The sequence below is a fragment of the Kwoniella botswanensis genome, chromosome 1 (genome assembly GCF_036426115.1).
Source record: "Kwoniella botswanensis chromosome 1, complete sequence".
Taxonomy (NCBI): Eukaryota; Fungi; Basidiomycota; class Tremellomycetes; order Tremellales; family Cryptococcaceae; genus Kwoniella; species Kwoniella botswanensis.
In genome coordinates this window covers 10876845-10901948 of record NC_088599.1, presented here as the reverse complement: position 1 = coordinate 10901948, position 25104 = coordinate 10876845, and the positions used below count along the sequence as shown (strand labels likewise).

Genomic DNA, 25104 nt, shown 5'->3' with positions numbered 1-25104 from the left:
ACACTAGAAACATAAAACTGGAGAAGTAACGGGGTAGTTCAGATGATGTAGTATATCAATCGAAGTTGTATCTATCTGTGTAATATAGCTGAATGAGAATGAATGATGACGAAAAACAATCTAGACGCATATGATGATTGGCTGCTTCAGTGAAACTTTACTATGCGTGCAGAATTTACATATTACTCCAAGGTATGCTCAGACAGAAAGGGTTGATAATTCACAGCCTCGAGCTCAGACCATTGTTTTATTCGTGGGACTTGGTTCTTTCATACTGGTTAGCTATTGTGTGAAGAGATGCTGTAGCCTTTGGCTTCAGTAAACATTCTTTACAGCATATGTACAAAAGAGGGGTTATTATTTGGTAAAGTGAATTCATATCAGGCTTGAGATGCTCGAATGAGGTCACGCATAAACGATTTGGGTCAACTTAAATGAATTCTCATGTCTTATACTTACTTCATTCACCTCCATTCTTCTCTCCATTCACGCGTGTTATATGTATATGAATAACAATATGGGGTCCTTCGGAGAAGGGAGCAACTTGTCGAAGGACTAAGTACAGTAAGAGGTATATATATAAGAGGAGGCTGCATGAAACCCTTGTCCATTCTTTTGAAAATCCTTTTACTTTCTGTCATCAAGCACCATATCCTGGCTAGTTTCAATTAAACGAGCCATAGTCTTCACGACCATTTCAAGTATTGAGACCCCTCATACCGTGTCAGAACCTCATTTTGAGGTATCTCAGTCTGAATGCAAGTGTTTGCGAGACTTGATGATCCGTTTTGCCATCCGCTGACTTGAAACAAACACTGTCTTGTACAGTAACAAGCAGAGCCCCATAAACAGTACTCTTACAGCATGAATTCAGAAAATCGATCTAGGTATGTCCCTTTACCAACGCCTCCCACCAAATCCGAAGGAGGAACAGAACAACAATGGATCCAATATTCTGCTCGAGCTGTCCTAGCCTGTAGGCTCAAGAAAGAACTAACCGCAGAAGATATTGAAACCCATTCTGAGTTTTTGGCAAGAGTTGAGGCTCTGTCTGCTGTCCAGAGGAACTGGGTCCCGTTCTATGGGGCTGGTAGGAGCAGGTAGTACTAATCATAGATCAGTTGCCCCCAGAGAAGGGCAGGGAACAGGTGGGACGTCCTCTTCTCACGGGGCCGCTGGATCCAACACCGGTGCTTGAGATTTAGCTGGAGCTCTGATTCTACAGTATTATCGGGTATTATCTCAACGCTACAGCGATGTTTACATAACAGCATGCGAAGCGGTGGAGATGCATATGCATTTCTTGCAACATCATGCGAGCAGTCGAAAATGACGTGTGATGAATCGAAGAAGCCACCTTGAGTCAAAACGCAGATAACACTTGTGGTCACAGTTTCGATGCATGATCAGTGTAGAAATGTCATTTCGACTTGGGATCGTATTCACTCTCTTGCAGTGTCCGTCCGTTCCGTTCAAGTATTGTTCCTGTACATCCCAAAGCTTCGAACCGTGTGGAGCTTGTCGACATGAATATAAATTACTGTAGCTGAAATTACAGCACAGTAAGATGTGCGAAATCATCGGAGCACGGTCTTCGTACGATGAGGGTCCAGACTCAGAAGCAAGTTATTTATGTTGGCGCATTTCTGGATTGATTTGTTAAGAGAGAAAGGATCGAAGAGAAGACTATATGACTTGCTTGTCTCTCGAACGTGTACATTGGCGAGGATATAATTGTCACAAAAAATCATGGGATCGAGCTTTTCTCTCTTTCAATATCTCACTGATCGTTATCTGAATTTAGATCGCCATCACACATAGGTTTCATAGTGCATTTCGCGTAATTTAAATTATTGACGATCATACATCATCTTCAATTGAAGTAGTACAGCACTGTAAGCCAAGTACTGATCGCCTCTAAGGGAGTGACCTAGCTGACTTTGAACTACGTCGTGTGAATCTCAATGTAAGACGTTTGACCAGACTCAAAATGGATCCCGAGGATATCAAGATCTCCAAACTGGTGCCTTGGCCTCCCCCAGAAACCAAATCCAGAGGAGGTTCAGAAATTGAATGGACCCTCTATTCAGCCCAGGTAGCTCTCTCTGGAACCCTCAAGAAGAAACTAGACAAATCAGATCTGAAGGCTCATGCAGATCTCCTGGGTGATCTTGAGAGAGAGTCTGCGAGGACCAGACCATGGTATAAGTATTATGACCCTGAGGGTGAAGATCTCTATAAGACCAGCGCTGGATGTACTGCAGGTGATACATCTTCCAAGGAGCAAGATGGTAATTCGGGGAATAGTACTGCCGCTGATGGTGCCACCAACTGATCTGTGGACGCAGCCGTAGTTGGTCAAATCCGACAGAAGTCAATGGGCATGTTGGTATATCGATATAGCTCTATTACAAATGCTTGCTGCATGCATATATGCGTGTGAATAGGCTCCATATGATGTCACACGTAGCATGAAATGTAGAGTGAAGAGAAGTGCTGGAAGGAAGATTGAAGTCTACTTGCCTCCCTACTCGGTGAATGGATCACACTTCCTAAATGAATAGCACTGAGCTCCAACTCATTGATACGTATCATGGTCTCTCATAATCTCACGTTGAATTGACAAGGAATGGTCGATTTGCCGCGCTGCCAGGATATTGCGATTCCGAATTCATACCGTCATTGACAGCGTGTGCTCAGTACTGTACCGGTGTAACATCTGGTAAGTTGAGTTGAATGAGTCAACAATTGTCTTTATACCCATTATGATGTTGCTGAAATCGCATCGCAGTCCCCACCTTCCAGATCAAGGACCACAAGAACAAGGATAATAATAAACCTAAATGAGCGACACCCACACACCATCGACTGGATTGCAAGGGGGCATAGAAGAAGGTTGGATTCCCTCTGATATACTCAGTCATATGGCTCAACGTCAGATCCACAAAGAGAATACTAAAGGTAAATTCAAAGCTCATTCACAATTAGCGAATTCTGGCGAAGAATATTGCAGAACGAGAAAACACTTTGGGTATAAAAAGGACGCCCCGGAAGGGAGTCAAGGGCGTCTCTCAGGGGACTCTGGAGGTACTTCAGATGGAAATGGCGATCAGACTTCTCAACTTCCTTCCTTTGAACTCCGTTGCACTCTCAATTTCACCGGCCTTACTAGACCTTTTCCTGATAAGGTGAGCAGAAAGCAGACGAGCAAAGGAGCGCATCTATAAGAGCTCTAAGCTTGCTTCTCGTTTTCATGATGATCTTTACAGCTGTACTGTGCAGTCTGATTTGAACCAAGTTACCCTTTCACCTCCTTTGGGAAATCAATATGCGGTCTAAGTAAATGAGCCACCTCCATTGTTGTTCTTCATTCCATGGACTTGAATTAATGATAATGGCTTAATGCTTCGGCACTGTCAAAATATCTCATAAGCCTATACTTCCTAACATCGACCATAGGGAAGCTCATTCGCTTCCTCCCTTCACAATGCTATATTGAAAAATCCATCTTCTACATATCGTATCCTCTAAGATACTACTGACGGGCCCATTCGAGGGTATAGATACTGCAAAGATGCACTGCCAAAATTCGGATGCAATAGATTCAGCCAACCTCAAACACAAGGTTACAGTACAGTATTTCACCGCAACCAATTGAAAAGTTACCACAAGTCAGTCTCCAACATGTATCCCTGTAGACCTCATCATTTGACGACGTTGGATCAAACCATCCACAACCTAGCTTCTCAGCAAGCTACCTCGAAATTCATCGCTGTCATGGGGAGAAATCCTAAAGAGCAAGATCTCGGCTCTGCTCAATACAGTACGGAGTACTGGAATGCCCATCGACACTACACAAACCATTTCGCAGCCCAAGCGAAAGAATCGTCGGATGTTCAATCTCACATTGAAGTAGCAGCTCGTACCGATCCAGCTGCGATTACGGAGAAGACTAATACCCATGCCCACAACGGGGGATATTGGACTCGTGCCGAGGGGACTAAACATGGTATGAACAGAATCCAATATGAACAATTCCCCGCTGATGGTGGAGCTGGAACTGCCGCTACTGGAGGTGGACGTGAACATCGACCTGATCCTGGAAATCCAATTGTGGGTAACACTTCGGGTGTTCACCTAGCTATCAATGATCAGGTATATGATCAGAGCTTTAACCCCAGTAATAATGGTGTACCTACGCAAAATTACCAACCTTCAAGTCGAGCTGCTGGTACTAGTCATGGTGATACTGGTTATCTCGGTTTACCAACTCATCATAATTCCTATAGTCCCCTGTCTGTCCAAGGATGGTCCGGGACTAATTCCCCGGCTCCTTCCACATCTGGATCGGGCAATGGAGAGGACGATGGTGCAGGATATCCATACTACTCGGGCTCAGAAGGGGGTTACGACATTTCACAAGGTCATACTCCCGATCATTCTGGCAATTACTAAATACAGCTCTTGTATGCTACTAAGCCCTAGAGCGAATAAAAGCATTACTAGATGATATGATATGCATCCTGCTTCTTCTGTGCTTCATATTTTATATTCAAGATCAAAATTGCTAATAGCCACAGCCACAGAGATTGTGCTGACAAACCGTGGTCAATCCCCGAGCTATAAGGTCCTTTATGCTGACATTATTTACAGGACGTGCTAAAGAACTCAAGAGAGGTCTTGTCTCTTTACTTTACCTTACCTTAATCAGTCAACACTCCTATCATTACAATTTCCAGATCATAAACGTATACAAGGAGATTACAGGATGTGTAAACAAGTAGATTGTCCAAATGATGGTAAACCAACTTGGTGGGGGTGTGGTGAGTCCCATTTCTTACTCTCACTTTATAGTCCTCTTGGAAACGTTTGAGTTATTGATGTGTAATGGTCATGTAGGTGCTCATATAGAGATTGTAAGCTCAACGCTACTTCTCATATAATACAAATGACCCAATAAGTGCATAGAAGTCGTTGTGTTGATGTGACTGTCTTCCTCTACAGGCCCTAGCTGGCGTTCCCGAACAGGAGAGATGTCAATGTCCCCATGTTCCCGTTGAAGGTAAACCTGGTGTGTACGAGGTGAGAAAGCAGGACAAGTCAGCTTAAGTTAAGGGATGTGATATTGCCGTGTCAGTCATATGGTGCGAGATCGTTGGAACGACTTTAGGGATGAAAGTGTTACGTTTTGGGTTGGTCGGTGGTTATAAAGTATTGGAAATCGTTGTTGTTGTAGGTGGATCATGTATCGAAGTATGAGGCAGGGTTTTACAACACTTATCTTGCAGTCTTATCAAAATACTGTTGATTTCAGTAGTAACATATGATATTCATATGAACTAAACCCTAAAATACATACATACATACAAAATTACATGAAGAGTTCCCCCATGGAAATCGATGCCCAAAACTATTGCAGCTGATCAAGATTTATTTTACCCCTCAATATCCATCTCCTTCTTCTTATCGTTATCCTCTTTGATCAACTCCGTCCAATCATCCGCTTTACCCTCCACTTCACCAGGTAATGGTACGCCCATACCCATCTCTTCCCCTCTTCCTTTCTTGGTTAGTATCACCTCGCCATTGGGTGATACTCTGATATGACGCAGGAGATCAATATGAGAGAGGTTCATGGATGTTTCAGATTGGAGCCAGTGATACATTAGTCGAGTGGTCGGTGCATGAGTTAAGTCTGGGACTTCTGTAAGTGAAATGTGAGGTTAGCAAATGTACACGAACGTTGCTAAACGAACGTAAGAGGGACAAGGAGAAACGTCAAAAGATAGCGAGTAAGGGTTAATCAAAGAATGAACGAGCACTGACCCAAACCACTCTCATAGTCGTTCTTCTCCCTTTTCTTGATCTCCTCCAACTCCAATAATTCCTTAGGCTTTGGTCTACCCGCTCTTCGTTCAGCAGTCAATTCCTCTATCCTACTATCAAATCTCGCCAGGTATACCTCCGTTATCAATGCTTTGAGTGATGGTAAAGATAAGGGATGTGGAGATGAGAGGGAATGTAAGAAGAACAAAGGTCTTTGTACTATACATACACCACAAAAGAATCAACTGATCAGTATATGAGGGACATCGTATGTCGATCAAGATTGGTACTCACATTTAGCATCTGCATAGTCTTTCCTGGCTTTCGCTTGGGATTTCAATTTGTCCACTCGTAAGTTCACTCGAGTCAGCTGAGCAGCTACAGATATATAGATATAGACTTATCAGCTATACAGGGTATATCGACTCAAGTTACAGCTGACAAGACATACCCTTCCTCGAACTGGGATGGAGGTTCTCCTTCCCCTTTATAGCTTTTTTCGTTATTCTTCGATTTCCCATCTTTGATCGATGTTGTCCTTCTACGTGTATCACTGAGGGTATGAGCTGGATTGCGAGATGGATGTTGTTGTATGCTTGCAACGTATGAGATTGAATATATCAGAGGAATAAACATGCATATGGTCACTCTTTCAGAGTAACTTTCAACTTTTTCTGCTAGATGGGTGTATCAAATAAAATATACCCCTTCTGCACCAAAAATCCCAAAACCCAGTTCCATTTAGGCCGAAAAGTGAGATATCACTGCCTTCTACGTTTGAACATTCCTCGATCATCTTCATACGCTGTTACGCTCCCCGTTCACTGAACAGCACGAGCTCGGGGTTTGGACCAAGAAAAGAACCATACGATGAGAGCAGCACGTCAGATACAAAAGTTGGCAACAACGTCAAAAACCTCGAGGTGAGTCTTGTCTTTCCGCTTCGCTTCTATAAAATCGGTTCGTATACAGCTCTGACCACTGTTTACAGGTCGACACCCTTCCTGCTATCGACAAGACAAGCTTCTACCTCATCTACCAGCACCTCCTCCACATTCATTCCCGATCAACCACCTCATCTATCCACCCCCTCCTCGCTCTCTCAACCCGTCCCCAAACTATCCTCGCAAGGCTTCTTCGATGCCTCCCGGCCATCCATCTCTCTGCCTATACGAGCAAGTCAACGTGAAAGTGAGACCTATACGGAACTTCAAGAATTAGTCTCCAAGCCATCAAGCTTTCGAACCGAAATTGGTTCTGCTAAAATATGGCAAAAGTACATCACCCTCTCTCCGGCATATAGGAGATCATTACCTATCGATTTCCTACAGAAGATATTCAAATATGTCATACCAAATCGGAAACACGTCAGGGAACTATCCTCACTACCTGACACCGATGGCGATGTACCGAAAGGGAAGTTATATAGGGAGAGATTGAAGCATCATTCGAATTTGGGTAATAAATGGGAAAGAAGATTACGTACGATCACCAATGATATGATGTTTTCTTCTAGAGAGATTGATCCTCAAGTATTGATCAGTGGAATAGGGAAATTGGCAATGCTGGGAGATAAAAATGGATGTGAATCGATAATAAGAGAAATCCGATTTAGGTTTGATGATAAATTGACGTACAGACAATTGAGGATAATGTATGGATATGGTCTTAGAAGTATCTCGAAATGGTTAAAAATCCATTCTCATCGATTTACCACTACTACCACCACCGGTGGACCTACGGTCGGAGGAGGAAATAAAGGAGAGTTGGAATTGATCGAAACTGCTGAAAGTTGTAAGAGGTTAATTAGATCTATGCAAGATCGAAATGTTTCTCCTAATTCTACAACTGCCGAAAATCTCTTAAATGTATCGAGGTTGATTTGTTCGACAAATTTGCAAAACGATAAACTACGAAAATCATTCGAAGAATTGAGTGAAAGTATCTTAGTTAATGGGTATAATTTAGATATCATCAATAATCTATCATTCCCTTCGACAGTGGATGAGGAAAGGAGAATAAGGGAATTGAAGCCTTCCGTCAAATTGGCGGTGGTTGATTATTTCGGAAGAAAAAGAGAACTGTATAAGATGCTTGCGGCCTATGATAATCTTTTCCCAGGGGATGTCGATAAGTTACCTGAAGATGTTTGGTCATCCCCAAGAGGTGTGAATCAGTCGACGAAAGTGGAAGAAGAGGAAGATGATATACCTACCCTGTCGAGGATGTTGGAGGATGAGAAGAGGCAAAGAGCTGAGAGAGGTTGGTTTGGACAGAGGAGTGTGGAAGAGCATGGACATGAAGGTGAGTTAGATATATATGGTTTGTGATAATGGTAGTTTCACAGCTGATCGTTTGAGACTCTGAACGTGATACAGGCGTGACATCAATTTCGTCTGATACTTTCCTACCTCAACAATCACGTTCATTCCACGATTACCTCCCACCGATTCCTACACCTTTCGATATCCTACCCCCGTCCTCTCTAGCCGCATCAACCAACTTGCAATCTATCATCTCCCCTACTACACCTTCACAACGTCCGATAGATGGCGAAGGAGCAGTCGTTTCATCGATCTTATCAATGTTATCCCGAGCTTGGTCATCCAAAATCAAAGTATCACCCAACGACACGATGTACAAAGATGTTTCTATCCATATACTTAGATTGGCAGTCCGAGCGGCAAACATCGAGCAAGCGAGGTTCATCCATTCTATCAAGGATGTCTCGTCAGATGGAGGAGTTGGGCCTGATTTGAGAATTGAGGCAAATTGGTTTAAAGCTTGCTGGAGAACTGTCAGGTGGACTCGATCATCCTCAAGGAGGGGAACGAGATTCGCCAAGGTCCTTTTGAACGAGTTGCGTGATGTTCAACAGCGGTTAGCGGAGGAAAGGGTGATACTTCAATCGTTATTACCGCAAGACGGGGTGCAGGAAGAGGCTCGTACTTCAGTGGATGTCATACTGAACCATATCAAACAATTGGAATCTCTCGAATTGGAATTAAGTGAGATAGAAGAGACGATTCAAGCGAATTTACGAATTGCCATTGAACGAAAGGCCCGATCGAACTCTGCTAGAGTGGTGAAATTGGAGGAGAGGAGACAGGCTCAGCTGGCTTACAGAGGCAAGAAGAGGGGTTTGTTGGGGATGAGCACTGAGAAGAATAAGGATAATGATAGCAGTTGGACGTTGGATGCTGCTAGTGCGACTGCTCCCGCGGTCAGTCCTGCGATGGCTTGATCCCCTTTCTCTATCCTGAGTATAGGAAGCTGGGCAGGTATCAGATAGATAGTTTGGATGCTCTGGATACCCAGTACACCCATGTATGCATTGTGTCAGCATCCATACGATGTACGCTATCTTATATGGCATTTGATGGTGTGTGCGGTAGGATTCCACGTGACACCCACGTCGCGTCATAGGTCCATCTACCATCGTAGATAACCTATAGCCGTGAATGATCAAATAACTGTCATCGTTCAACCTCCTCTTCATCTCTTGATATCCAGACACACCCACAGCAGGATCAGTCCGGTGGAGTCCAGAGGTCATCAGAAGATACAGGTAGACGAAGAGTCTATCTCGGTTCTTGTTGGTTCGCAGGCCAGCTACATCGGCTCGAGTCCTTCTGAGGACTGATCCACTTCCCAACTCTCATCTCTCATATCTTATCTCCATAACGACCCACGCCAACGATCAACGACCAACACAATGAACGCTCCCACGCCCCTCTCACCTCTTACAGACCCAGCCTCGCTCGCCAAAATACCTATCCTCCTCATACCCGTTCACTTACCTTCCACACCAATCCCTTTCAACATCTACAACTCGTATCAAACTCTCATCAAGCGATATCAGACTTTAAGGGGTGATGAGCTATCTCGACCATTGACTTCTCGAAATAGGCAATCTACCTATGGAGGTAACTCGTATGAATTACCGCCTAATCCCAGGTTACGGTTTTTCCCTCCTTCGACAGGGAACAGTATATCCATATCTAGAGGATCAACTACGAATCATGTACATTTGTCTTATAGTGGGAATGCCCCTGCTAGACATACTTATCCGTTGAGCTTACTTAGAATGGCGGGATTTCCATTGATAGTATTAGGTATGGCTGTTGAACCTGATGATCAATCAGAAGAAGAATCCTCGAAAGGGTATAGTCTAGAAGAAGAGGGGGAGGGAAGTGGGGATATAACGGATATATCAACACCTACTGCACCGACATTCAACCATCATCCACAGATCTCTTTGGAGCAAAAAGTCAATCCTGAACAATCATTTGATGAGACTATATCATCCATTTTTCCTCCCACGTCCCCATTCCCATTGGTGAAAAGGTTACTGGTTGTTCCGAACCAATTGCCCAAATCGCCTACTTCACCTAGGAAACAAAGTGGACATTCTTCGGGTAGCAGAGGGAATGGGAAAGATAAAGGCTATATGAGGTATGCTCCAATAGATGGAGCGGAAAGCTGGATTGGGAGGGTGTTGGGCGAGGTTGTGGGTGAATTGTTAGGTGAATTGGGTGAAATCGTGAGTAGAAATTCCATCCTCATCGTTATGAAAATATAGATTGTAGACTGTCTTGCAACGATCATCCATACAGTGAGTATACTCTTAATGCTGACCATCAGATCTCTCATTATCTAGGCAACAGCCCTCGAAACACCCGCTGGAATGCGTACCCTCTCGTCAACTCTCCTGCCATCCTTGACATCCACCCTCCCTCACCCGGAGCTAGGTAATATCCTAGCATCACAGCGTTCTACCACACCTAGTGACTACCCTTCTCGAGCCAGTATATCAACTCCGACAGGTATACCTCACTCTCAATCCTTAGATCATCTGAATGGAATGGGCATATCCTTGACTAGAGCACTAACGCCTGGTGGAAGACCTACCTCGATACAACCTCCTTCTTTGCCGCCCATACAGACGAGTTCTATTTCCCCTTCACCACAACCTCAACCCGTTGCAGCTTCTTCCAACCCATTCAGACGATCTACCGCCCTCTCTTCCCCCTTTACTAGGACTTCTTCTGCTACCTCTGCCTCATCGTCCACATCTAATGTTCCCCAAGTGACAACCACCAAGTACACCAATGCGACATTATCGGGAGTGGCCGGCGGTAGATTGATGAAACTGTTAGGTGATATGTACCTCCTTGCCGGTCTATATGGAGATGCAATAAAGTGTTATGACGATGGAGCCGAGAGGTGCAGGAGTGTAGGTGATGTTCTATGGGAAGGGATGGCTAGGGAAGGTAGAGCCGTGGCAGGTATAGGTGAAGCCTGGGAAAGTCGAGATGGATCAGTATGTTCAGCATCACTTGCCTCCATCGAAACGAATGGGTCCATTAGCTAAAATGTATCTTCATAGAACCTCGCTCAACCCTTCCCATCATCCCCTATACCAGTCGAAATCCTCTCTCACTATCTCTCGGCACTAGCTTGTCTTTCCCGCTCACCTCTGCCATACCCACCTACCATACTCTCTCCTTCCCCTCAAGCAGTATCGGGATCGATTTCATTTCCGGCGCCATCATCCAGCTCGAACCCTTCCAACGTAGGCACGGGTGAAGGTCTACTCGCGTATTTACATACAAGCTTATCGCTCAAGGTCGCTCATTTCCTCTTATTGATTTGGGCAGCTGGTGGATGGGGCTCAATAGCACTTTCATCTCTGATGACTCACACTTTACCTCGAAGCTTCATCCCTCCACTTCAACCTCACGAGAATATCGATCATCATCTGAGAAGGAAAAGGCATAGACAATTGACTATGTTATCCACTTCAAGTGGTATATCCCGACAGAGTATCTTCGCCCACGCGGAAAATGCTCTTCAGCCCTATCATCGAGCTATGACCAAGACTGAACAGGTCATCTTGCACAATGAGGCTATATGGCTGAGTAGGTGGTTAGACCTACCTAGGAAGGAATCGTCAATAACTAGAGAATTAATCAAGAAATTAGCTATATTGGTTGTTGAAGGGAGAGAAGAAACCAAACGGTCGAACGGCAGTGGAATTCAAGGTGGTTTCTCTCGTCAGAGTATGAAGACACCGACAATATCAGCTGAGAATAAAAGTGATGAAGCTTCTTCTGCTGCTATTGGATTGGGACTTGGATTCTCAGTGCCGAATCAGACTGTCGCTGTCAGACGAAAAGAATCGACCGAGGGGAACAATGGGATTATGGGGTTGTTCGAAAGGGCTGCTCAGGTTATGGGTATCGACTTGTTATCATTTGGTTTATCACCAGAATCAATTGGTTGGAACGATCAGCATCATGATAATGCTACCAATGATGACGGAGGGGTGAGGAGACCTAGATTCGGTTGGCCAGAATTACAAGTTGAATTCTTGAAAGAGGGAATAGCGATATCTGAGTCCTTGCCCGATCACCCCTCAATCATCCGCTTGTGTCTTACCGCGTTAAATAACTTGAATGGATATTTGAACCCCCAATCGCAACATATGTTGAATAAGATGTATCCTATTTCATTAGCTACGGTTAGAAGGAGAGCGATAGAAATTGGTCAGGTACCGTGGTGGATTGGTGAGAAAATCGTGTTGAGCGTGGAGATAGCTAGGTGAGTTGGTCTTCGTTCGCTCCGATCTTCTATCTGCTCAGTCGATGAATCGGGCATGATGGGATACCGTCAACTGAAAAGGAAACAGAATGGCTAATTCGTGTAGATATTCAGTCTACCGCCAAACAAGATCCCGATCGAGCATTCCATCAATGAGATATCACCGATCAAAGAAGGTAAAAAGGATCCGTTCTTGTATAATCCGAGATTGAAAGCTGCCGAAGCTGGAAAGGTGAGCTGTCATGTTGTTTCCGTCGATTTCAAGTGCATCAGCTAACGTTGTGTATTGATATAGACGGTCATAGTGGCAAATGAGCAAATCGATGTTTTCGTAACTGTCAGAAACCCATTCACATTTGATCTGGAAATACAGGATTTGTCTATTTTGTGAGCTGAAGTGTACAAATCAACGCGTGGAAGACATACAGCTGACAATCACCTTGCTTCGATAGGACTTCCGGAGTACCATTCATCACTTCCCCTTTACCACTTACCCTACCTTCCAACTCTGTTCAGACAGTGAGAGTTACAGGTCAATCGCCAATCTCCGGTTCAATGTCAATCAAAGGGGTATCAATCCGACTAAATGATGGATCTTCCAACGACTTCTTGATCCCTATAGTGGATGGGAAGGCCAAACTGAAATTGGATAAGAGAAAATCTAAGATAAAATCGGATTTGAGTAAAGTGAAAAGATCAGGATTAGATGCTAGATTTCAATCAATCGAAAATTCCAAAAATCGCCATGCCCATGCCCATCCACACGGACTGGAGGATGGTGCTGATGATAAGAAATGGTTAGAATGTAAGGTGGTTCCTGAATTACCTCTTGCATGGATTAAGAAAACTAGTTTGACTCATGGGACTGTGATGTTATACAATGGGGAAACGTGAGTATGGCGTATGCTTGTTTCTCTCGCATCTGTCATAATGTGACTGTCGTTGGTTGGAGTCAGATACTGATGGCTTATTTATGTAACATGTTCGTGTCCAGCTCGACTATAAGAATAACATTGGAAAATTCGTCTTCCGTCCCTATAGATTTCATCAAGTTAACATTTGACGATTCGACTGCCCGAGAGGCACAAGCGATAATTCAAGAAGGTGATTTAACGCCCGAACAGGCATACGAGATCGAATATGATCAGATGAATAAACCTGTATTTACATGGGATCAAAAAGATGGAGCAGGTGATAAGTTGGAGATAGGACCCGGTGGAAAAGTGAATCTCGACGTGAGATGTTTGGGTAAGGTCGGATGGTGAGTTTGGACAATTCAGTCTCAGCTTACTTTGGACAAGTATGTATTTTCTGGGGCACAATGGCTGACGGTTGGTTGGACGTGGTTATAGCACGGATGGCACGATCAGGATAGATTATGGATATCTCAATAGATCATCTTCAAGCTCCGGTGAAGAAAGGCCAAACAACGATTCAGCACCAAGTTCATTTCATACTCGACAGATCACTTTCCCGATATTGTTTACTGTGTATCATACGATTGAAGCTCATTCTCTTGACTTGATACGCCTGGGATCATCTTCAATTAATGTCGATACTACCGCCAGACCCAGTGAAAACGGACCGGTTGCCAATGGTGATATCTCGAAATTGGAAAGATCATCTTCAACTTCGCAGATCAACCAAGATCGATTGAGAAATGCTTTGGAAGTTGAGAATGATGATGAGCATTGTTTGTTGGCTTTGAGCGTCAGGAACATTTATGGTGTACCGTTTGAGATCACGCTGGAGAGGAATAATCAAGGTTAGTCATGCGAGAAGTTTTATACTGAGCGAAGTGGAACGAGACATGCTGACGATCTGATCGTTCTGAATAGATGAGGGTTCAGTACAATGTACGAGATTAGTCCCTCCAGGAGCGACCGAACGGTGAGTGTTTATGCTGAATTTCCTGAAAGGCCAAGCTGAATTATGGTTGTGTGGTAGGATGATCCTTCCTCTCCCACGTTTATCGATCCCACAAGACCTGCTCACACGTCCTATTCCCTCTTTTTCCGAGAGACAATACATAGTGGATAAAGAGAAGAAATCTGCTCGTAGGGTGAAGAAAGATAGAGAATTGTTTTGGTATCGTGAAGAATTATTGGGTATGGTCAAAGCAACCTGGAAAGAGGTAAGCTTGTACGGATCGGAAGCTGAACTCGTAAGGACTCTTCAGCTGACAGTGGTCTATTTTTCTCCTCCAATAGCCCGGATCGATGAGAAGAGGTAATCTAAATATAAGAGATCAACTTTTCTCTTCATCTTTGTTGGATATCCTCCGATGGGATGAGATTGGTATCTCCCTTTCACTTGAGAGTGAGGGTGACAAAGTGAACGTGATGGATTTCGTCAATCTCAATGTCAAAGTGACGAACCATTTCGGTAAGTTAAATGGACCCTTTCGCTTGACTTTCTTCGGAATCGAACAGGAAGGAATGAAAGGAATGTGAAGCTGATATTCTCTGATATACTCAGAACGCCCTTTCAGACCTTTCATCCACATCTCACCTTTACCCACTTCATCAACTGAACAATTATGGACTGAATCTCCAACTCATCAACAACCCAATCAACGAAATTCATTCCAACCTCAACCTCCTACGACGACTTCCAAGAATGTACTGTTTGATGGAATTGCATCTACCATCTTACCGCTCTTATCTCCCGGTGAGAGTGTACAATGGAATATAGGAGTTGTATTCTTGGCTCTGGGCAAATACGGATTGAGAGTGGCTGTCGAGGAGGTTCCCTCGATCGATCCTACGATCGAAGAAGATGAAGAGAAGGAAAAGAAGATTTGGTTTTCATCTGTTTTGGATGTCATTGTTGAATAATCAATAGACGTCAGATTCCATGATATATTTTTATACCCTGCATCTAATATATATATATATATACTGCTATCATTCATTATTATCATGACATATCTGTCGATTTCGTTATTAACATTACTTAAAAGGAGCCTATGTTACGACTTCGTCGATAACTGACCATTGGTACACTTGACTTGTTTACAATCGACACCGAAATAATACACCCTATAAAGAAGCGAAACGAAACGAAACGAAACGAAACAAAGCCCCTATAGAGAAATCATTCGATCCATTCAACGCTAATGCGCAGCGATAGAATGTTTCTTCTGATACTTCTTCAAACACGAAGATAAGTCACCGTAACGTTGATTCTGTAATCTCGGATCGGGTACTACAATCGCAACGAACCTTATGTGAGCGTATGATCACCATGACTGTTTTACTAGGGGAACTCAATTTACAATTAGTACCGTTATTGATAATCAATACTTTCATCTTTGGATGGTAAGTCAATCCGGTCAATAATTTAGGTGTAATTAGGAAGTATCTGAATCATCACAGCGGAATCCGATCAGTCTCGACTATCTTTCGTATTCATGCAGAGATGAAGATAAACTCACTGTCCCGCATCTGAATCACAAGTCACTTCGACCAACTGATTATGGACAGCTCTTTCGGCTCTTTGGTCCATACCCTATCCGAAACATACGAACAATTAGCTTTTGAGATCCGAGAAGAGCAAGAAAATAGCTAACCTGATTGATCTCATCGACTAATGAGAAAGGCGTTCTTGACATCTCCGATAACGACATAAGATAAGTGACAGTAGCCAATGATCGTTCCTACATAACCATTTGATTGGGATTAGCTATGATTGGTGTATGATACAAGATGACTTACCCCTCCAGATTGATGTGATCCAGTGAGGATAGCCAAGCTATCTTCATCCCTGTACGAAACCAAAATCTCAATTCCCCAAGCTGAGAAATCACCTTCTACTCTACGTATTCTAACTTCTCCAGAACATTTCACGCCTATACAAATCAATTCAGCGTATGTCAGCTATGAATCCCATGCACGTGGTATCGGGTCAGCTTCAAACTTACGAGCGAATGCAGCCGAGAATTTGGCTGATACAGCTTGTACCAGAGTTTCTAGAGCCGGATCGAACATGTCCTATAATATTGGAAACAAATCAGCTTTATTCGATTAACACAGGATGTTGGACGTAGAAACGGAACCTACCAACGTCTTCTTGATGTCCCTCTTGAGGCCATTCAATTCGGCTTCTTCGCGGTCAACGACATTCTGAGCTCTTTCGAGCTACACACGGAAAACACACATCAGCTACTTTGCGAATTTCTTTCTGACTGCAGACAATGAGCTCACCTTATCTTTATAGTCGTTATATCTATCCACTACATTTCCAGGTATATTCACAGCCATCTCCAACTGCGCTCGTATAGTGTGAAGTTGACCTTCCAACTCTTCCAGAGGGGGTAAAGCCGATACCTATTCATTAGAGACCATGGTGAGCTAATTACTCCTCGATTATAAGGATCATCACAACTCACGTCTTTTGCTCTTTTCCTCACTTCATCTTTCACCTCATTCGACGATTCTTGAATCGCAGCTGTGAGTTGTCTCCATTTATTGGCAGCTTGTGTCTTAGCTTCGTCAACTTTGACCCCGGCTGAAGAAGAATCGAAATTGCATTAGCGGTCCGATCTGTTACTCGAGGTCAGTACCTCCAGATCCAGCTTACCAGCCTCCAAATCCTTCTTGGCATTATTTAACATCTCATTACCCTCACTTAATTTACTCGAGACAGCTTGCTTGTTGATCATACTTTGCAGACCAGTAAGAGTCGCAGTTACCATATCCGAACAGGTCTCAAATACGAAATCACATGAATCCTAATTTCAAAAACACATCGTGATTATCAGCCACGGTTCTGATCTTAGGCATGGACCAAGAAGAAACAGGAAAGGTTCACTCACAAGCCAAGCATCTAAAGGTCCCAATCTCGCTTTGGCAAATTTCAACTTCTCAGCTTTCAACTTTCTACGTTCTTCCTCTTGAGAAGGTTGAGCTTCCAATTTTGCTAATTTCGCTTTATGTTGTTCTGAGTACCCAATCAAGTATGTATGAGCTCCAAAAGGCAAACTTATTACGGTTGATGCTGGGTGATCAAACTTACCATAATCTGTAGCAGCTCTTTGCCATCTTTTGGCTTTCTCCTGTAACGCTTTGATCTCCTTGTCCAGTTCGGCCTGCAAAACCAAATTGTTTAGATCACCCACGACTGAAGTGCCCTTGATGCTCGATAGATTGACTCACCACCTGACGCTTGATATCCTCTCTTTCGCGATAAACCTCATCCAGTCTAGCTTTCAAAGCTGAATGAGGTTGTTCCCGATCAAATATGATTTTCTTCTTTCTAGCAATTTCCTCCACTATTCTCGCTACTGCGTCTCGGTCGACTATCACGTATATTAACATCAGCTACTTTGATCACTTGACCTGTCTCGATAGGCTTACCTGAAAGGTTGAAAGCCTTCGCAGGTACTTTCTGATTGGTCCTCTGCACAAATTCCCTTCGACCGTAGGCACTTTGGATGGCGCTGGTGTGATCATCTCTGGTGGCCCAAGCCCTGATACCTACCGCGGTCAGGGCGCTCCCGTCGACTTGCACAGATGGTCTTTGGGTAAGAGCCTACCCCGTCGTACAGTACATGGTTAGTGTACGGGTATTCGACCACATGTAAGACGATCGGACTTACGGTCGCATGTAGGTTGGCTCTACTACATAGATAGGCAATTACAGCAGGTTCAGCTTCAACATAATCGATAGCGAATCCATCCATTCCCAATGTTTTCAGCTACGACAGAAGAATTACTATCAGCGGTTGCTATATATGACAGACAAGAGACTTACCGTCTCCAGGTCACATGGACGTTTAGGATTGACAGTTTCGTTGGTCACCTCGGTATAAGCCAGGTTCAGCTTTACTCTGCCACCTTCGATTCTCCTTCCGTTAGATGAGATCCTGGGCGGATAATTGGATTTATTCAAATCTAACAGACGATCGAAATCTGCTTGATTGGTACATATGAATGACTATAGTTGCACGTATCTGTCAGTACAATCCTTTCTGATAGACACCATGATCAGACTTACAGATCGGTCTCGTAGAGAGGTACATTGCTCTACTTGCCAGGCATACTCTCTATTCGGTACACTAACGGATATCATCGGTGGTTTATAAATTGGACCTTCAAGCGTATGCCCGTGCTTCTGAAGCCAATCAAGCATAAATCCAATCGAAGGGTCAAAATCCCTAGCAGCGTTTTCCTTCTGGATTTCGATATTCTCTAACATCCTTTGCCTGAAAGGTAAAGAAGTCAGCCATGCGTGAATGATGACACTTTACGATGTACTCACTTCCTGTTCAAATCCTCAAGCTCTTGATTCAAGTCGTCGAACATCTTTTTGTTGTCTTCATACTCATCTTTCAATTCTTCAAATGTGTTGCCTTTCTGACGAGATGTTGCCTGAAGCTCAGCCTTTTGACCAAAATCTCTCCATCAGCAATGTGCCCTGACTATGAGATCTCCGGGAAAACGGCCACCTACCTTTTGTCGGTGCTTAGCTTTCACTTGATCATTGACATCGTCCCTAGGTTCGTCCAAGATCTTCTGACACGTCTCGATCTGATTCTGGAGTTTCTCTTTTTCTTCCTGTCTTCTCTGGTGATTCATTCTTAATCGCTCAAGCTGCTGATCAATCTGAGTGCTTTTCTCGCCCTGTTGCAGCAAAATCCAATTCAACATTAGCTGCTCGTGCGATGGCCTTGAAGATTTGACAAGCTGATGCCTACCTCATCCCTAGCTTTGATCAACTTGGACCTTATATCCTTCATACCATCCTTGTACTTTGATTCTGTGGACTGAACTTTGACTTCATCTTTATGGGCCTTCTTTTCCCAGTGACTGAAACCAATAAGTCAGTTGAGGAATGTTTACACTGGGAGCATTTATGGTACGACACACTCTTTCAGCTCTTTTAGCGGTTGTCTTCTACCTTGTAACTTGGTGTATCTTTTTGCAACTTGCTCTTTCTCTTTCTTAGCTGCTTCCACCGCTTCCTTCAATTGGGAATGCTGGGATACAGCTACCAAGTGTTCAAGGATTTCCACCTATGTGCCCAGATTCTATCAGCTAGTATCTCGAATGCGAGTTGACGGTTGCGCTAGCTTACCTCCAATTCCCTCGCTTCTCGTTCCTGCACGTGTTCCACATCAGGTGCAAGAGCGTCCACCTGAGCTTGCAGTCGATCGCGTACATTCGCATGACCTTCATAAGTCTGCCATAGGCCTCAGATCGGGCGTTCAATGTCGATATAAGAATTGTGAAGACCACTTACATTAGCGATGTCCTTCACCTTGGCACCTTTCTCGATCAACGTTTCGTGCCATTTAGTCAATCTGGGATCACCAGCTGCTCTCATCGTTTCCTTCAGTACGACTTCTGGAGCCATCTTGGCGAACTCTGCTACTTTATCCTGAGGGAGGAAAGAGCTAAACGAAAGTTATACATTAATTTCTGGTGTTCAGAAGCGGACTTTCTCCAACATACCACAAGTTGTTGGCTTGTATACCGAATCTTTGAACGTATTCTAGCACTTCTCGCCTGGTACATGTCGATCCTATTCCATCAATCGTGTCAATATGATCACTTTGTGTTGTCCATTTTCGAGCACACTGAGTTTTCATCTACTCACCATTATATTTCCATTCTGACTTTTCGTCTTCTTTATTGAATTTCCTCCATATAACGATATTCCTCTTTCCACTTTTGCCTTTCAATTCAATCTCCACCGTAGCTTGATCTGCACCTTGTTTCACATATGCCTTAAGCTCATTGGCTCGACCCATAACCTACATTGGATTCATGGTCAGTATTTGTATACAATATATGTTGGGAAGGAAGAATGAGAAGAAAGGTATTTCAGGCTGAACGCAAAAAAGGTAGATACATGCGGGAAGGGGGAACGTCCTTCAAAGCTGTACAGCATACTCACCTTGGGAGCGAATCCTAGACCTATAGCTATGGCAGCAGCGATACTACTTTTACCCGTTCCATTTGGACCCAAAATCATATTGAGGTGAGGTCCAGGTCTGAATTCGACGTGATCGTATGTCATGAAATTGGTCATTTTGATTCGTACCACTGAACCTGCGACGTATCTAATGTGAAGATATAAAACAGTTCAGACCATCGCACATAGGACGATGTATACCTTCAGGATCCCAGCGGATAGGAAAGCGATATCGACTCACCCATCATCCCCTCTGTCATATTCAGGTTTGAAGCTGACTTTTCCTCTTTCCAGTTGTTCACCTTCTCCTCCCACATCACCATCTACCAAGATACTATCATCCGCCTCGACATCCTCATTCCCACTATCGATCTCGTCCAAGTCGGAGTCATTGATATCTTGACTGTCCTGTACAACCGTCTTCCTCTTCTTGGCTGGACTGGCGGATGAACTTTGACCTCTTTGTTCTTCCTCTTCTTCGTCCGATTCGATGACCTGAGGTCTTTTGCGGACTGGGGGCATGGTGGTACACCTCTGCTGGACCAGGTCAGTGATATGGAGAGCGAGTTGTCTATGGGCCGGATCAGAAGAGGAATGGAGTATTCAAGTAATGTTCATCTTCACAAAGTGGTTGACCGGACGTGAAGTCGAGATAACACGCGTAATGATCAGGCACCGTAAGAAGTTACGGATTTGATTCCGTTGCTCTGACACGTGGAATCGTTCGATCACTTACTCCCCTTCATTCGACTCCTTCCTCTCTCCAACGAAGATCAACAGATACCCAACGATACTCAAGGAGCAGCATCCAGCTTGTATCGATCCATCCATCCATTAAAAGCTATCCTTGTGGATGAGCAAAGGACTATCTATCACCTGATACTCGAACGATCCCTCCAGTTTCCAGGGTCCTCCTACAATGTCATCATCAAATACACCGAATCTTCACCCATCTTCCTCGATACCTGCACCAGTTATACCCAAACCTATCCCATTCGAGAGGATAGATACGCACTCGATCAAACAGCAACTGCACGATGTACTGGGTGAAGATGGATTGCCGTACTGGAAAGCACTCAATGGGTATCTTTTAGGTCAATTGGCGAGGAGCGAGTTGGAGGGGATGGTACGAGGATGGTTCAAAGGTGATAAATGTGAGTGCGAGTTGGTCTGACACTTTCCAGACTATGTTCTCTGGACAATACATCACATGATGGCTCTGTATCATAGGTCTCTTGGTCAGCGTTGATGGACATATCTATATACATGTTTATGCGTTCCTCCTGGCGTGGATGATATAACCGATATATTACCTCTGCACTCGCTGGCCCACATTTCACGCTTCCCGACAATCACTTATCCTTCTTGGACATACCATGTTAATGCACCACAAGGCTGACTCATGCCAACCTCCCTTCTAGTGGAACTACACAACACTCTCCTTCTATCTCTCCTGAACAATGCCTCGATCCCACCAACTCTCTACACACCAATACCAACCACTTTGTCCGCCCGGAAGCGCAAGAGAGTGTCATACGATGATGTAGAATACGACGTGGATGAAGAGGCCATTCAGCCGAAATTGAGAGTCACCCAATGGATATCTGGCTTGAACGGTAGAGAGAGGATGAGGATTAAGAGGTCGGTTTTGGGTAAGAATGGTAATGGTGGTTTGGAAGATGGCTCCGGTGCGAATGAGGGATTGGTCACGGGGGGTAGAAGGGCGTCGGCTTGGGGAGGTCAGAGTAGTAAGTCATTCCTTATCACTGAATATCACGAATCGTCGAAAAGAAAGTATACATCTTGGGATAACTGAGTTATCCAAATGATAAGATGAGATTTTATGATATTATACTTCTTACGTTTCTATCTTGCATCCAAGACGTAATAAAGATCTTGATTAGGACATTCCCACTGTGTCCTCCTCTTGACTTCTCTCAATTTGCCGTTCCTCTGAATATTATCCGAACTTTCATCCTAGTTGAGATTCTTTGTATGATACGACTTGAACCGCAATTCACAACATAACAAACAATGCTGACACACTCGCTCCCCTCTAGATTTCTTCCCACCATCCACATCCAACCCAACCCGTCACCTCCCGTCCTCAGCCCAACTTTCCCTCCAACTCTCGCAATATGCCAAAATACACGGACTCGGTCTAGCGCCAGACTCAACAGCTGAGATTGGTGAATTTCTAGCAGTGGGGTTGGACTCGCATATACAAGATATGTTATATGGGTTGATCCAACTTACGGGACATGATAGACCTGGAATCAGTACAGTTAGATTATCCAAGGATCAAGACCATTCCAACGAAGATGGGGAGAAAAACGATGAGATGCAAGTATCTACAAAGATGAAGAAAGAAGAAACAGATGAATCACCAAAGGTCGATTTAAATTCACTAAACCATTTGTTGATGCTCAATCCTACTTTGAATCCTACCATCTCACCGTCTATATACAAGTTGAAATCTGGACAGATATCATCAACCCAAGATACAACCATTCCAACTTCTTTGAAAGATACAAACATCAATGGCGGTAGTCAAAGTTCATCGCCCGTGACTTCAACATCAAATCGAAATCGAAATAATGATAACAACAATGGTAATAAACCAAGATCCGAAGTTATTACCAATCGATTGCTAGAGAATAGTTTATTGAAATTAGATAATATCACTACTACCGCTCCCGGAGGAGCAGGTGCAGATCAGAAAAAGGAAAAGAAACATACAAGTCATTGGAAATATGAAGATCCGGCTGTATTACTTAAAGATTTCTTGGGATAAATCCAGATGTCAATGTTGAAGAGCGAAAGGTGAGAGAGAAAAAGATTTATGTTATATGGTGTATAAAACGAACTTGTGTTCTACGTCTCCCATCATGCAGTGGGCTGAAGGATGGGAGATAGATGAAGGACTTTGAATCTGCAAGAGTTATCATGGCTTTCGTTTGTAAGGTTGTATATCCGTTTTCCAATCATTAGTGAACGGGACTTTGTATAATGTTCTGGCATACTTGTATAGTATTTTTTTCGTTTTGTAAGAGGAAACCTTTCGATACATATATTCATATAGCATAACTTAGCATAACACAGTGGTTTTTCATGACGAGGATGTATTGAAGTTTATGGGAGCTAGCGGTAGCGAGTGTGAATACACCGATGTATGGAATCATGACGAACAGAGTCGATGTGCATGTACGAGTAGGTGAGCACAAGGAACAAAAGTGCGCTGACGCGGTCGTCGGATATAAGCTAAGGCCGACAGAATTGAGTACACCCACCTGAATAGACCGTGCTGTGCCACATTCATCTCGCTTGTTCCTGGATTTACCGTATACCATTTTGCACGTTAGGTGGATTAGCCACTCTCTCACTCTCTCACACCCCTGGTTGCCTTGCTTGCAGATTCACCGTCAGACAGTCAGTCAGTCAGTCAGTCAGTCAGTCAGTCGATATTCATCAAAACCTTTAATTCCTCCTATACTCGTTCTCCTCTTCCTTCATCCCTCAATCAAAAGACACTCAAAATGGTGAGTACTGTTCTCCAGCTCGGCTCAGATCAACATGAGATCATTAGTAGGAAAGGTCGGAATACTGATGTTCGATGTGATGATGTTATAGGAATCTACCAACAAGCAACCAGTCAAGCTTGCCCGTGTCCTCAAGGTCAGTATTTGTGTTTGTTGTTGATCGGATCTGGGTCTGGCAGTGGGATATACATCATATGGAGGATTGAGTGGTTGATCGATCGGATGGATTGGAAGGATGGAAATAGATGGGATGGGATGTGTTGAGAATAGGATAGGATGGCGGCGAAGGATTATGAGGTCGATCAGGGAAGGATGGTATTCAAGAGTTGTTACGCTCGTACGAGCGAAATACCCTGCGATATCAATCATCCCTCAGGATGGAGCGAACTGGATGGATCTTGGGTGGATGGAAATGGACAAGCTCAGCTCGGATATAAGAGGATGGATGTCATGCTGTCTTCAGAGGCCTTGACATATCACTCTACGGGGGAGATTGGAGAAGCGGCTACGATGATCTGAAGAAGAAGGGCCGTTATGCTGCTGCCAGACTCAGATGATGTGGAAACATATCATGACGAAAGGAAATATAATGCTGACTGTCAAAAATCTTTTTCTTCTATTTCCACTTATCCACCCCTTCCCTTCATACGCATACGCAAATCGTACCAAAACCTACCTACCTCACACAGGTCCTCGGCCGAACCGGTTCTCGAGGAGGTGTCACCCAAGTCCGAGTCGAATTCATGGACGAGTCCAACCGATCCATCATCCGAAACGTAAAGGGTCCCGTCAGAGTTAACGATATCTTGGCTCTTTTGGAATCTGAACGAGAAGCTAGGTGAGTTGTTGTTGACCGCACAAGTGGGAGTGGATGGCGATGAAAGTGGGGCAAGGAGAGGTCAGGTGATCATGGAAGGAACAGACGGTTCTGCGATGGTCTTGTCTTGGATTAATCGGAGGTTTTTCATCCATTCCTTGCTATCTGCACTCGTCGCAATGTCCCGTGGCCAACAACAACGTGAATCTGATGCTGATTCATGTTTTTCCCTTTCCATAGACGACTCCGATAAACAAATCAAATTTCGTTTCCGGTTTAGTTCAGTTTAGGTAGTTTAGGTTGGATGGGATGAGGATATAAGGACTAGAGAAAGTTGATTTGTACATACACTCTAGGTTCTTGACGTGATGACATATACTTCGCATACTCAAGAAGGGTCCA

General features: G+C 43.9%; 9 protein-coding genes across 9 annotated transcripts; 7 read left to right on the top strand and 2 right to left on the bottom strand.

Annotated features, from left to right (window-relative positions):
• Positions 1 to 1990: 1990 nt before the first annotated feature.
• L199_004106 (uncharacterized protein) lies at positions 1991 to 2335 on the top strand (the record flags this gene model as incomplete). Its single annotated transcript, XM_064889834.1, has 1 exon — positions 1991 to 2335. One exon carries the CDS (start codon positions 1991 to 1993, stop codon positions 2333 to 2335), a length of 345 nt encoding a protein of 114 aa, XP_064745906.1.
• A 508-nt stretch (positions 2336 to 2843) lies between these two features.
• Positions 2844 to 3339, top strand: L199_004105 (uncharacterized protein; the record flags this gene model as incomplete). The annotated part of the gene is made up of 2 exons (XM_064889833.1): positions 2844 to 3188; positions 3283 to 3339. The coding sequence occupies 2 exons, from the start codon at positions 2844 to 2846 to the stop codon at positions 3337 to 3339; spliced, it is 402 nt and encodes a 133-aa protein (XP_064745905.1).
• A 345-nt stretch (positions 3340 to 3684) lies between these two features.
• On the top strand, positions 3685 to 4455 carry L199_004104 (uncharacterized protein; the record flags this gene model as incomplete). Its single annotated transcript, XM_064889832.1, has 1 exon — positions 3685 to 4455. The coding sequence occupies one exon, from the start codon at positions 3685 to 3687 to the stop codon at positions 4453 to 4455; it is 771 nt and encodes a 256-aa protein (XP_064745904.1).
• A 980-nt stretch (positions 4456 to 5435) lies between these two features.
• Positions 5436 to 6347, bottom strand: L199_004103 (uncharacterized protein; the record flags this gene model as incomplete). Its single annotated transcript, XM_064889831.1, has 4 exons — positions 5436 to 5704; positions 5827 to 6045; positions 6121 to 6204; positions 6278 to 6347. 4 exons carry the CDS (start codon positions 6345 to 6347, stop codon positions 5436 to 5438), a joined length of 642 nt encoding a protein of 213 aa, XP_064745903.1.
• A 349-nt stretch (positions 6348 to 6696) lies between these two features.
• Positions 6697 to 9070, top strand: L199_004102 (uncharacterized protein; the record flags this gene model as incomplete). Its single annotated transcript, XM_064889830.1, has 3 exons — positions 6697 to 6749; positions 6818 to 8130; positions 8205 to 9070. 3 exons carry the CDS (start codon positions 6697 to 6699, stop codon positions 9068 to 9070), a joined length of 2232 nt encoding a protein of 743 aa, XP_064745902.1.
• A 471-nt stretch (positions 9071 to 9541) lies between these two features.
• On the top strand, positions 9542 to 15266 carry L199_004101 (uncharacterized protein; the record flags this gene model as incomplete). Its single annotated transcript, XM_064889829.1, has 12 exons — positions 9542 to 10369; positions 10487 to 11149; positions 11216 to 12429; positions 12544 to 12661; positions 12725 to 12816; positions 12882 to 13319; positions 13424 to 13690; positions 13782 to 14194; positions 14268 to 14319; positions 14377 to 14563; positions 14640 to 14814; positions 14908 to 15266. 12 exons carry the CDS (start codon positions 9542 to 9544, stop codon positions 15264 to 15266), a joined length of 4806 nt encoding a protein of 1601 aa, XP_064745901.1.
• Positions 15267 to 15544: 278 nt separating this feature from the next.
• L199_004100 (uncharacterized protein) lies at positions 15545 to 20868 on the bottom strand (the record flags this gene model as incomplete). Its single annotated transcript, XM_064889828.1, has 27 exons — positions 15545 to 15636; positions 15707 to 15792; positions 15866 to 15939; positions 16001 to 16087; positions 16146 to 16279; positions 16352 to 16421; positions 16491 to 16568; positions 16635 to 16757; positions 16820 to 16938; positions 17011 to 17161; positions 17246 to 17370; positions 17446 to 17518; positions 17586 to 17728; positions 17787 to 17961; positions 18029 to 18127; positions 18184 to 18366; positions 18427 to 18634; positions 18691 to 18812; positions 18882 to 19052; positions 19127 to 19238; positions 19299 to 19444; positions 19507 to 19611; positions 19672 to 19825; positions 19884 to 19953; positions 20029 to 20185; positions 20329 to 20494; positions 20588 to 20868. 27 exons carry the CDS (start codon positions 20866 to 20868, stop codon positions 15545 to 15547), a joined length of 3504 nt encoding a protein of 1167 aa, XP_064745900.1.
• A 397-nt stretch (positions 20869 to 21265) lies between these two features.
• On the top strand, positions 21266 to 23140 carry L199_004099 (uncharacterized protein; the record flags this gene model as incomplete). The annotated part of the gene is made up of 3 exons (XM_064889827.1): positions 21266 to 21500; positions 21768 to 22094; positions 22407 to 23140. The coding sequence occupies 3 exons, from the start codon at positions 21266 to 21268 to the stop codon at positions 23138 to 23140; spliced, it is 1296 nt and encodes a 431-aa protein (XP_064745899.1).
• Positions 23141 to 23882: 742 nt separating this feature from the next.
• On the top strand, positions 23883 to 24727 carry L199_004098 (40S ribosomal protein S28; the record flags this gene model as incomplete). The annotated part of the gene is made up of 3 exons (XM_064889826.1): positions 23883 to 23885; positions 23977 to 24021; positions 24575 to 24727. The coding sequence occupies 3 exons, from the start codon at positions 23883 to 23885 to the stop codon at positions 24725 to 24727; spliced, it is 201 nt and encodes a 66-aa protein (XP_064745898.1).
• Between the last annotated feature and the right edge of the window lie 377 nt (positions 24728 to 25104).